The following is a 14,202-nucleotide window of genomic DNA, read 5'->3' as shown; positions in this document are numbered from 1 at the left end:
TCCAGGACATACATATGGCTCTGGGATAGGGGAATATACCCACCATCATCCCTGAAATCTGAACGGCACCTCCCTCTCTCAGGAGACCCCAGAGATCCCATGCTCTGATTCCATCACAATCCCTTTCAGAAGCAGCCTTTTCAGTGACTAAGTCTGACAGCTGGCCAGGTAGAGGCAGGTGGAGGTGGATGCTGAGGGACCTTTGCTGACCCACCCCTGTGCCCTGTGCTGCTTAGTGAGCCTGCCTTGAAGCACAGTTTGGCCCCAACCATGTGCAGCCAAGCCTTGTGGAGGCAGCCACAAACTGTGGATCACTGAACACTTCCAACAGGTTGCCAAGAGCAACTATACATGTAAATGATTTAAATGCTCCAATCAAAAGATGTAGGGTGGCTCAATGGATAAGAAAACATAATGGAAACAACAACAACAAAAAAGCTGGGGTAGCAATACTCATATCTGATAAAATACACTTCAAAATGAAGGCCATAACAAGAGACCAAGAAGGTCACTACATAATATTAAAAGGATCTATCCAACAAGAGGACATAACCCTTGTAAACATATATGCCCTCAATATAGGAGCACCTAAATATATACATATACAGCCACACACACATACACTTGTGTGTGTGTGTGTGTGTGTGTGTGTATGTTTGTACTCACCAGAGGACATTTTTGCATTTATCTTCAGATAAAGCAGGAGGGAGAGAGGGAGGAAGAAAGAGAGATAGAGAAACATCGATGTGAGAGAGATGCATCAACTGGCTGCCACCCACATGACCCCAACTGGGGCCGGGGAGGAACCGCAACCTAGGTACATGCCCTTAGCAAGAACCGAACCCAGATCTCTCTGGTCATAGTAGGGGACTTTGACACTCCACTACAGCCCAGATAACCTGAACAAGGGACATGCCTATAGCATCCAACTCAGGAGATCAAAGAGACTGTACCATTGGGTCTTACAGAACACTTACTACATAAGACAACCCCACAATTACTAAGAGTCGTAGCAGTTCTATCTAATACATAGAAACAAACACAAATAAAGAGCTAAAATAGAGAGACAATGAAACAACCCCCAAATGAAAGAAAAGGAGGAATCTCCAGAAAAACAGCTAAATGAAAAGTAAGCAAACAATATATTAGACATAAAGGTCAGAGTCATAAGGATGCTCAAGGAACTTAAAATTACAAGAAACTTAATGGGAACTACAAGGAACTTAGTAGAAACTACAACAGCATGAAGAAGTACATAGAAACTATAAATAAGATCCAGTTGGAAATGAAGAATACCATATCTGACATTATGAATATATTGGAAGGAATTAAAAGTAGACTTGATGAAGCACAGGATGGAATCAGCAATTTGTAAGACAAGGTAGAAAAAAACACCCAATCAGAGCAACAAAAAGAAAAAGGAATTTTAAAAAGCAAGGATAGTTTAAGAGAATTTTGAAACAACATGAAATGTAATAATATCTGCATCATAGGACTACCAGAAGTAAGAGCAAAGGATAGAAAACTTATTTGAAGAAGTAATGACAGAAAAATTTCCTAACCTGGTGAAGGAAAAAAAATCACAAAATTTCAGAAAGCATAGAGTCCCAATAAAGATATACTCAAAAAGACCCATACCAAGGCACATCATACTTAAAATAGCAAAGGTTAAAAACAAAGAGAGACTCTAAGCAGCAGAATGTGCATTTTTCTCAAGTGCACATGGAACAGTCTAAAAGATAGACAACATGTTAGGACACAAAGTAAGTTTTAACAAATTCAAGAAGATTTAAATCATACAAAGCATCTTCTTGGATTAGAATGGCATGAAACTAGAAGTCAACTACAATAATAAAAATAAATAAATAAATAAAAATAAACACCTCAAAAGCACTTAAACACATTGCTATTCAACAATGAATGGTTACCAAGGAGATCAAGGAAGAAATAGAAAATTACCTGGAAATAAATTAAAATGAGCACACAACAACCCAAAATCTATGGGACACAGAAAGCAGTCCTGAGTGGGAAGTTTATAGCATTGGAGCCTACCTCAAGAAGCAAGAAAAATCACAGATTAACAATCTAACTCTACACCTAAAAGAACTAGAAAGAGAACAAGAAAAACCCAGAGTAAGCAGATGGAAGGAAATAATAAAGATCAGAGAGGAAATAAATGGCATAGAGTCAAACAAAACAATACAAAAGATCAATGAGCCCAGCCAGTGTGGCTCAGTGGTTGAGCATCAACCCATGCACCAAGAGGTCAATTGGTACAATTCCTGGTCAAGGCACATGCCCAGGTTGTGGGCCTGATCCCCCATGGGGGGCATGCAGGAGGCATCCACTCGATGTTCTTCCTCATCAATGTTTCTGTCTCTCTCTCCCTCTCCCTTCCTCTCTTGCTAAAATCAATAAAGAGAAAAAAATTAAAGAAAAAAAGATCAATGAAATCAAGAGTTGGTTCTTTGAAAAAATAAACACGATTGATGAACCTTTAGCCATACTCACCAAGAAACAGAGAGAGGACCCATATAAACAAAATCAGAAATTAAAGAGGTAAAGTAATATCTGACATCACAGAAATACAAAGGATTGTAAGAAAATACTATGAGCAACTGTATGCCAACAAATTGGACATCCTGGGTGAAATGAAAAAATTTCTAGAAACATTTAATCTTCCAAAGCTCAATCAGGAAGAATTAGAAAACCTTACTATACTGATAACAGCTAATGAAATTGAAGCAATTAAAAATAAAATAAAATAAAAAAACTCCCAGCAAACAAAAGCCTTGGACCTGATGGCTTCATGGGAGAATTTTGCCAAACATTCAGAGAAGAACTAACACCTATCTTCCTCAAACTTCCAGAAAATTCAAAAGGAGGGAAGTCTTCCAAACTCTTTTTACCAGGCCAGCTTTACCCTAATTCCAAACCCAGATAAAGACGCTACAAAGAAAAAATATAGGCCAGTGTTCCTGATGAACATAGATTCTCAAGTCCTCAACAAAATATTAGAAAACTGGATCCAGCAATTCATTAAAAAAAAAACCTTACACCATGACCAAGTGGGATTTATTCCAGGAATACAAGGCTGTTATAATATCCACAAATCAATAAATGAGATATACCACATAAACAAGATGAAAAATAAAAATCACATGACTCATATCAATAGATACAGAAAAGGCATCTGATAAAATCCAGTACCCATTTATGATAAAAACTCAGCAGAGTGGGAATAGAGGGGACATACTTCAACATAATAAAGGCCATATTTGAAAATCCTACAGGAATATGATACTCAGTGTGAAAAAATTAAAAGCATTTTCTTTAAGATCAGGAACAAGACAGGGATGTTAACTTTCACCACTATTATTCAACATAGTACTGGAACTCCTACCTAAAGCAATTAGACAAAAAAAAATAAAAGGCATTCAAATTGGAAAAGGATATGTAAAACTGTCATTATTCACAGATGACACAATATTGTACATAGAAAACCCTAAAGACTCCACCAAAAAACTACTTGATCTAATCAATGAATTTGGCCAAGTAGCAGGATACAAAATTAATATCCATAAATTGGTGGTATTTTTATTCACCAATAACAGTCTCTCAAAAAGAGAAACAAAGAAAACAATCCCATGTACTATTGCAACAACAACAAAAATAAGGTACCTGAGAATAAACTTAAACAAGGAGGTGAAAGACCTTACTCAGAAACCTATTATGTGGAAGCATATACTGTTTATGGATTGAAAGAATTAACAAAATTGAAATGTCCATACTACCCAAAACAATGCAGTCCCTATTAAAATACCAATGACAGCCCTGACCAGGTTGGCTCAGCGGTTAGAGCGTCGGCCTGCGGTCAGGAGAGACCCGGGTTCGGTTTCCGCTAAGGGCACGTACTACTTCGGTTGCAGTTTGTCCTCGGCCCTGGTTGGTCGTGTGGGTGGCAGCCACTCGATGTGTCCCTTCACGTTGATGTTTCTCTCTCTCTCTCTCCTTCCTCTCTCTCCCTCCCACTTTATCTGTACAAAAAGTACAAAAAAAATGGAAAAATATCCTCAGGTGAGGATAAAAAAAAAATACCAATGACATATTTCACAGATCTAGAACAAATATTCCAAAAATTTATATGGAACCACAAAAGACCCCAAATAGCCCCAGCAATCTTGAGAAAGATGGACAAAGTTGGAGGGATTACAACACCAGATATCTTGCTATACTATAAAGCCACTGTAATCAAAACAGCCTGGTACTGGCATAAGAACAGGCATATAGATCAATGGAACAGAACAAGAGCCCAGAAATCAACCCGTGCCTTTATGACCAATTAATATTTGACAAAGGAGGCAAAAGCATACAATACAGTAAAAACAGTCTCTTCAATAAATGATATTAGAAAAGTTGGACAGGTACATGCAAAAAATGCTCCTCTAGACCACCAACTTGCACCATCAGCAAGAATAAACTCAAAATGTATTAAAGACGTAAATGTAAGTCACAAAACCATAAAATCCCTGGAAGTAAACATAGGCATTAAAATCTGAGACTTCTCTTGGGCAATATTTTTGCCAATAACTACCCGAGGGCAAAGAAAAGACAGAAATAAATGGGACTACATCAAACTAAAAACCTTCTTCACAGCAATAGAAACCATCAACAAAATGGAAAGGGAACCCACCATATTGGAGAACATATTCATCAATGATTCATCTGATAAGGGGTTAATTTCCAAAATATATAAAGAACTAATACAACTCAACACCAGGAAGACAAACAATCCAATTTGAAAATGGGCAAAAGACCTAAATAGACATTTCTCCAAAGAGGATATACAGATGGCCAAGAGATATATGAAAAAATGTTCAAGGTCATTAATAATGAGGAAGATGCAAATTATAACTACAATGAGGTATCACCTCACACCTGTCAGAATGGCTACTATCAATAAATTAACAAACAAGTGCTGGCAAGGATATGGAGAAAAGGGAACCCTATTATAGTGTTGATGGGAATGCAGACTGATGCAGTTTCTGTGGGAAACAGTATGGAGTTTCCTCAAAAAAATTAAAAATGGAATTGTCATTTGACCCCGCTATTCCACTTCAGAGTATATATCCTAAGAATCCTGAAACACTAATCAGAAAGAACACATGCACCCCTATGTTAATAGCAGCATTATTTACGATAGCCAATATCTGGAAACAGCCTAAGTGCCCATCAGTGGATGAGTGGATAAAAAAGCAATGGGACATTTACACAATGGAATACTATATTACTGTAAAAAAGAAGGCATTCTTGCCCTTTGGAACAGCATGGATGGATCTGGAGTTTATTATGCTAAGTGTAATAAGCCAATCAGAGAAAGACAAATACCATATGATCTCACTAATATGTGAAATCCAATGAACAAAACAAACTGATAGAGGAATAGGGTAGACCCAGTACACGGAAGTAGGGTACAGACTGACAACCCTCAGAAGAGGGGGTGGTGGGGGATAGGAATAGATAAACCACAGAACTTATATGCAGGTATGCATAACCAATGAACATGGACAACAAAGTCGGGGATGGTGCGGGGGGGGGGGATGGGGAGGAGTGTGTCAATGGGGTACAAAAAGGAGAAACATCTGTTACAAATAAAATTAAAAAATTAAAAATTAAAAATGAATAAAAATGAAAAGGTCTTCCTTGCTAGGCTAAGAATGGTTCTTATGAGGGTCATTTTGCAGTCACGATACGGATATGGTAATTGAGTCCCTCTCTCATTGCTTAAAATATATCTACAAAATCCTCATGCTGTCTATTGAAGGCACTAACCCCAGTTTTCATGATTCCAAAGTGAAATTCTTTCAGAGCTAGGCAGGTGTCCCTCATGGTCATGATCAACAGTGAGACATTTAACAAGTGCAAAACAAAATCATTAGCAGAGTGTCCGCCATGGTGTTAATGTCTCATTCAGCCTTACAGCTCTGCTCCCACTCCTCAGGACAAAGGAGACTTGAGAGCATGGCAGAGCAGAATCAAGCCATTTTTGCAGCCTCATTGTCACTGCACTGCCTAAAGAGAGCCTGGTGTTCCCTGGCTCCAATGCCCACTTGTGCCTGCTCCTCTATGTGATGCCACTGAGGCATCTCTCCTTGTGGGTCCAGGTGGCCCCCATGAGAGTCAACTGACCGAGGATCCCCTGGATGCTTTTCTTCTTTTACCCATGATTTCCTACTCAGGTAGGGAGGGAGGCAGGGGACTTCTTTTAACTGAGAAGGACAGCCTGAAAGACAAAGATTCCCATCCAGATCTATTCTTTGCATACAATGCAAATGCAGTAAAGACTACTACTAATACCCTGCTAGTTTTTTCCATTAGTACAACTTGGATGCCTATGGGCTAAGTGCCCAAGGCAGAAGGATAGTGATAAAAGGAGCCTCCTTAAATTTAAATTATGAGTAAGAACCAGATAAAGTTACAGATTAATTTCAAATGGTGATAAAATTTTGCAGTCGTGGGCGGGGTTTTTAAAAGTGTAAAAAGAGGAGAATGGGAGAAACTGATATGCAAATATATATCATAATATGTCTATATGATTTCCCAATTAAAGTGTTAGTTCCTTTAACAGTAGCTCCCCTAGGGTGTCTAGTCTAGTATTCTGCATATACTAACATTCAATAAATTAAGAGAACTAAACTAAAAAAAAAACAAAAACAACTGACAAAAGGCATGGATACATGGAACAGACTGGTGGGTGCCAGAGGGAAGGGTTGTGGGAGGGAGACTAGATAAATGAAGGTGAAGGGATTAGCTGAAGAACATGTATGCATAGCCCATGAACACAGAGTGTGGTGAGGACCAACGGAGTGGGCAGCAGGGGCTGGGTGGAGGTGGACAAAAGGGGGTAAAATCTGGAATGTGTCAACAATAAAAAAATTTTTTTTCTAAGAGAGAGGCCATCAGCAAGCAGCCTGCCTCAAAGTTTGATCTTTCCTTCAGAATAAAGATCTTATTCTTCCAGGGTATGTAAAAAAAAAAAGGTATTAATATTATACTTTCTAAATGGAAACAGATTTACATTCCCGATGTGAAACTCAGAATAATTAGAAGTCTTGGTTGTTCAAGCAAAACTACTATTACCTTTCCAAAGGGGGCAAAGGAAATTTTCAAGTGTCTGCATTCTCTTTTAACATAAATCTATTGATTCTGTTTGATATAGTCAGCATACTTTTTATAATTTATTTGTTAAGGGCTTTAATATTATTCTATTAGACAATCTAACTGGGTTTTGTTTTGTTTTTTAAAGAAAAAGTGTTACTAAGAAAATGTCCTCAAGGATCTTTAAAAGTGGCAGCTGAAAAGGCAGGGAGACTCTGAAGACCAAAGGAACAGGCGGAGCTGAGGACTCAGCCAGAACAGCCAGAAAACTGCTACCCTGGGGGGCAGAGGGATGAGTTTGTCTATTAAAAAGTGGGTGAAGTAGCTCAGGGAAAACTTTTTATCCCAAAACAGTTGTGTTATTTAAGATTATATGCTGCAGGAAATAGAAAGAGACGTATAAAAAGTGGAAGAACTTATTGGAAACGAACTGAGGAATAACAGCATGGACTCCACTCAAGAAGTGTGAGACTATCAGCAACAAAAGTTGTGATCCTCATTTTTATCATGCTGATATTAATATTATTCAGTAACCACAGCTTTCATTTTCTGGAACTCATGATTCCACATTTCTAGAAAAGAAAATCTGAACAAATCAGCTATGGCCAGAAAGCCAAGTATTGCAACGGAAGCACGGCTGTCCAAAATCCCTGCTCATGGGCAGTGTAGGCAGAGGAGAGGCCTGGAGAGCCAATCACTTAGGCACCTATAACCAATACTATAACAATTATGGTGTTGCTAAGAAGCTCTAGGTTTTTTCTTTAATGCAGTGGTTCTCAACCTTCATAATGCTGCGACCCTTTAATACAGTTCCTCATATTGTGGTGACCCCCAGCCATAAAATTATTTTTGTTGCTACTTCATAACTATAATTTTGCTACTGTCATGAATCGCCATCGGAAATATGTGTTTTCCAATGGTCTTAAGCGACTTCTGTGAAAGGATGGTTTGACCCCCAAAGGGGTTGCGACCCACAGGTTGAGAACCACTGCTTTAATGGACCTTTAATTTTCTCTAATTGTCCAGGTAAGTATTAAATAGAAAACAACCCTATGTATAGGTCATAGGCCATAACTTTAGATTGCTTTGACAACTGAAACTTGCTTCACAAGTTCCCATATGGAAAAAATACTGTTTAAAAGAGTAGGAAATAAGGTCACAGAGATCTACCAATCAGAGGTTCTGAGTGAAGAGACACACTCTCCAGGACAGTCCTCTGGTGCCAGGGAGCCTGCCTCACTTAGCTTTTGGTTATATCTACCAGGCTATGTTTGCACATAAGGTATGGTGTTATAATTTGGAAATTTGAACAAGAGAAATGCAGATGTCAGTATTTTCACTGACTGGTATTGTGTGTCGATTTAAAATATACCTTCTCCAGTTATAAACATACAGAACTTAGATCATCGTGCTATTTGTATGCCATGTCATTTCCATTTCTATGAAAAGAAAGTAAATCTGTTATGAAGGCATGTCCACTCCCACAATGGTATAAACCTATCTTTCAAACTGCCTTCAACCATTTCTGCAAAGAGAAGAATTTGCCTCTGTAATGTTGTTTAGTCCTTGTTTCAGGAAAAGAATTAACATTCTCCTTAAAACCCACACAGGCATGAATTGCTGGAAGGCAAAAGTTAAATTTTCTCCAACTCAGTGAACCATCCCTTGGTTTATATTCAGCGTAGTACATAATAATGGCACAAGTGCTAGATGCTAAAATATATATATAACCTGTTTAGATTATACTTTTCTGTGCATTTACTGGACAATGGATACTATAAAAAGTACTTTAAATGTTTTCAGGGGCAGAAATGGCCATTTTTGCCTCCATATGTAGTCAGTTCACTTTTGAAGTATAAGTGTTGCACTTCCATTGAATTTTATTCACATCACCTTTGTGTCCTTTTCGTCTAGAGCCTTTTTGTCTTTAAAACTCCTAATTGCTTTTGCTTTATAATGAGTCAACCAAAACCCCTATTTAATGAAAGCACTGTTGTGTGCTTGAAATTTTAAGTTTACATTTAAAGAACAGATCCTTTTGAATACCACTGGCTTGGGAGAACAGACGCAGACATTCACCAGGGAGGGTGGCAGGGAGAGATCTTCAAAATGAGATTTCAGCAGAAGGCAGCCACAGTGAGACCAGACCCTTCAGCCCATTTATCACAGTGCTTGCAGTTTCTGTGTCAAGGCAGGTGAACAATAATAAATATCCAACCAAGGTGGTTCATTTGTATTCAGAACACTTGAATAAATAAGTTCAAAAAAATCCATGCAGGCTTTTGTTCAAAGAAAAACTTCAGCCATTTCCCTCGGCTCAGCAGTCTGAAAGTTCAAAAGCTAGGAAGTGCTTCTTACCAAGTCTAAACTCTGACAAGTATTTGAAAATAAAATTTAATTATGAACTGGCATTTTGAGGGCAGCTTAATATAGTTAGAAACTTGATATAAACAATGAAATTAGGGTTAAAATTATATGTGACAACTTGATTTCATATGCTTTGCTCTCTACTACACTTTAGATACCTAATAAATACTTCTAATATTGACTTCTAATTTATATTTAGAAACTTACTCTGAATTTGGTTTCTATGATAATTGAAAATTGGACAGATTCACAGGGTATAAAAATGAATTTACAAGCCATTTCTTTATCTGTCCCCTCTAAAATAAATTCATCTTCTTTGAACTGAGTTTTATACATAAAATAGACTGAACTATTATTGGAGTTCTATCTAAATATGTAGGTTATTTCCAAGGGGCTAACTTATCATCAACAATATAAGACAATTCACTTATAAATAAAAAGAAAAATTCCTTTTTCTTAAAAAGAAATTAAGAAATAAAAAAACATCTGTCTAAAAATATATCTGATTTTGTCACTTCTTTCTTTAAAATAATCTATTAGGGCTCTCCTTGCCAATAGAATAGCATCCAAAACACCTTAGTTTGGCTCTTAAGGCTTTTCACAACAAATGCCGTACAACAAACATTTATTGAGTATCCACTGCATATGAAATACTGTAGGGGGCACCATGAACAGGTGCAAAGAAAAAAGAGGCAAAGAGATTGGCCGCTAGGAGTTCATAGCCAATAGGGAAAAGAGGTATGCTTTTAAATAACTACACCTGTGATAACTGTAAAATGGAAATTTCCATCATAATTATGTAAGAGAGAGAAATTAAAGGACTAGTTATTTGTTGTATGACACAACAATTGCACTACTTGACCCAAAAGAATTGAAAACAGGTATTTAAGCAAATACTTGTTCACAAATTTTCATAGAAGCACTATTCACAATAGCCACAAGGTAGAAACAAACAAATGTCCATCAACTGATGAATGGATAAAGTTGGTATACCCATACAATGGAATATTATTCAATCATAAAAAGGAATGAAATTCTGATACTTACTGCAATGTGGGTGAACCTTGAAAATTACGCTAAGTGAACAAAGCCAGATACTAAAGGTCACATATTTGTATAAGTCTATTTATATAAAATATCCAGAATAGGTAAATCCATAGAAATAGAAAGTAGATTAGTATTTGCCAGGGGTGGGGAGTGGGGGACTGCCTAATGGGCACAGGCTTTCCTTTTGGAGGGATGAAAATGTCTTGGAACTCAATAGAGGTGATGGTTTCGCTAACACTGTGAATCTGCTAAATGCCACCACTTTGAATACTTTAAATGGTTAAAACAAAAAAAAAATACTTATGTTTATGTGAATTTTACCTCAACTTAAAAATAAATTAGTGATTAGTTATGCAGAGTGTAGATAGTAGGGATAGAGGAAGGTTCAATGAGAAAGTCAATATTGAAAAAGTTACAACCCTGGCTAAGTAGCTCAGTCAGTCAGAGTGTTGTCCAAGGTTGTGGGTTTGGTCCCCAGTCAGGGCACATACAAGAGTCAACCAATAAATGCATAAATAAGTGGAACAACAAATCTCTCTCTCGCTCTCTCTCTCAAATCAATTTTTTTTTCCAAAAAATAAGTTGGAAGCTCCGGTGGAAATTTGAACATAGTGGTAGAACTGTGAAGAGTTTACAGCAAGCAAGAACCATCCTGGCAAAATCCCATAAATTAAGGAATGGAGTTTGTGTTCCCAACATGTTGAATTATATTTTCTGTGTCTTGAGTGTGGTTCAGTGATAGTAACTTCCCACTGCTCATTGATCAGATGTGCTTACTTTGAAGTTGTTTTGTTGATTAGATTTTGAAAGACTTGTACCTCTTTTCCAGATCTGTGCGGTTCAGATGGTACCAAGGATTTTACCCTGCTGGCTCTCAGCCAGTGACATGGGCCATTGATAATGTCTACATTGGTCCCCAATGTGAAGAGATGTGTAATGGACATGGGAGTTGTATCAATGGAACCAAGTGTATATGTGATCCTGGCTACTCAGGGCCAACATGTAAGATAAGCACCAAAAATCCTGATTTTCTCAAAGATGATTTTGAAGGTAATCTTTTCTTATAAATTATGTGTAGCTTTGTGAAAGAGCTTACATATTAAACACAATTTATAATATGGAAGTAATCATTACGTTTCACTCTATTTCATTATTTACCTCTACAATTGAAACCACTCAAGCTTTCATTTAGTTCTGAATTTCATAGGGTTTTATTTTTGAAACAATGGTCAGTGAGAGTGAACAAGACCATAATTAAGAAAAACTATGGCTATTTTCACCACTTTTTCTATCACATGAAATTTCTCATTAATGGTAATTTTAGAAAATATCTATAGAGGGTTAATCTTCATGAGTGGAAGGAAGTTTCCAGAGATACAAATTCCTTTTATTGATTTATCACCAACTCATTAAGCAGCCTCTTATCACTTTCTGTGCCTCGATTATACCTAGAATCTAATGTCATTATATGTAAAGATAATTTTACAACATAGAAAAATGTATATGATATAATAATTGAAATTATTCACTATTATATATCCTTTGTATATGCACTCTGATAAAACTATGGAAAAACATCCTCATAAGAGAAAGTCCTAAACAAATGTAGTTGCCATCTATATTAGGATAGTGGGATTAAAGATTTTTTCCTTTGTCTCAAATGAAATATTTTTCTTTTTCCCAAGTTGCCTATAAAATTATTATATGTATGGTTTTAAGGGATATTCTAAGATTATATTTAGGTATATCGATACAATGGAATATTATTTAGCCATAAAAAGGAATGAAATACTGATACTTGCTAGAGCATAGATGAACCTTGAAACATTATACCAAGTGAAGAAGTCAGATACGAAAGGCCACACATATCATATGATCCCATTTATATGAAACATCAAAAATAGGCAAATCCATAGACAGACAGAAGCTTAGTGGTTGCCAGGGGCTGGGTAAGAAGGAAATGAGTGACTGCCTAATGGGGGCAAAGTTTTTTTCCAGGTGATGATAAAGTTCTGGAACTAAGTAACAGTGATGGTCACACAACATTGTGAATATGAAGAATGCCATTGATTTGTTCATTTTAAAATGATGAAAATGGTAGATGTTGTGTTATGTGCATTTTACCACAATCAAAAAACTGAACCAGATCTTATATTAATATCTGAGGAGATTTTAGAGCTGGTTTGAAAAATATTATTTAAGAGGAAATATTTAATTATACTGAAAGTTCTCCCATTAAAACTGTGTTTTTAAACACTTGTCTGATACAGTCCTCCAGTAGCAAAGAAAGAGTGAAGAGGTCTGTGGAAAGGCTACATTACACTCCCTTACTTTTGCCCTGAATCACTCTCTGACTAGCCACTGTCTTTTTTTGCAGTGTAGAGGAGCAGAAAAGAGGGATCCGTCTGGCTGGACCATAGATACTCAGGAAAAGGCCCCCTCCTTCTGTCATGTGGACCCTTAAATTATACAGCCAAGGTTAAACTATTCAAACATGCTAAAATGTTGGAGACCTCTTATCCCAAAATCTGTGACTTTAATGTTTATGACTTGATATCTTAAAACTACACAAAACACTTACCATAGTCCTTTAAAAAATATTATAACTATAATTGGAGACTTAGGTAAATCACATTTTTTACCTTTTTCAGGTCAGTTAGAATCTGATAGATTCTTATTAATGAGTGGTGGAAAGCCATCTCGGAAGTGTGGAATCCTTTCTAGTGGAAACAACCTCTTTTTCAATGAAGATGGCTTGCGCATGTTGATGACCCGAGATCTGGATTTATCGCATGCTAGGTAATCACTTTTGAATGCTGTTGGAAAATTACATCGTAATGTACAGTGGCAGAATGTAATTGAATCAGAAGGAAGCAGAGATCTCAAAGACAAGGCCTTCCATTGGAAATGCTGAGTTTCTCTCTTATCAAAGACTCCATTAAGACACATTTTACATAATTTTCATTCTAAAACTGAAAGAGTTGTGCAATAACTAGATTAGAAATGAACCACAAATAAACAGACAAAAGTTAATATCTGATATTTTACAAGATGGTTACTAGGAAATGGCAATATTTAACTTACTTTAACTTTAGGAACATAATGTTACATTTTCTCTATGCTTCTTCTACAGAATAGTTTTTTCATTAGCACTCAGACTGTGTAGAAATTATTTATACCATGCTTAGTAGAAAGCCTAATTAAAGACAATACATCCTCAAGTTACTCACAATTAACTTTATATCCATTAGCAATTTAAGTTAAGAACATTTGAAGTGTAGCTTTTCCTTTATAAACATTTCTGTCCAATGATTCATAAATATATTCTAAGCACTCATTTTCTAAACTGAGCAAAGTCACTCAGAAATAAACATTTAAAACTGGCTCAGAGGATTATGTCCTGTCAAGATGTATATCCTTTGATCATCTGATGAGCCAAACAGCCAGGAAAATAAAAAAGACACTTTAACATGTGTAAAATGGAACCCTGACCTAATTTTGCAAGTGAACAAAAAAAAATTGGTTTTGTTTTTTAAAACGTTTCAGAGTAAATTAAAATACATCCTAACATATTATCCTCCCCTTCCTCCTAAAACTTTGATTTATTGAATTATAAATTTGATTATGCTC

General features: G+C 36.5%; 1 protein-coding gene across 2 annotated transcripts in view; it reads left to right on the top strand.

The window, feature by feature from the left end:
* The window catches only part of RELN (reelin), a 576,569-nt gene that overhangs the window by 485,432 nt on the left and 76,935 nt on the right, over positions 1 to 14,202 (top strand). For both annotated transcript variants that reach the window (XM_036246852.1, XM_036246851.1), the window contains exons 42-43: positions 11,402 to 11,622; positions 13,224 to 13,371. In XM_036246852.1, coding sequence (XP_036102745.1) covers positions 11,402 to 11,622; positions 13,224 to 13,371 — 369 coding nt within the window. The remainder of the gene's footprint in view (positions 1 to 11,401; positions 11,623 to 13,223; positions 13,372 to 14,202) is intronic.

This window comes from Molossus molossus, unplaced genomic scaffold (assembly GCF_014108415.1).
Source record: "Molossus molossus isolate mMolMol1 unplaced genomic scaffold, mMolMol1.p scaffold_m16_p_7, whole genome shotgun sequence".
Taxonomy (NCBI): Eukaryota; Metazoa; Chordata; class Mammalia; order Chiroptera; family Molossidae; genus Molossus; species Molossus molossus.
This window is presented reverse-complemented; position numbering and strand designations above follow the sequence as displayed.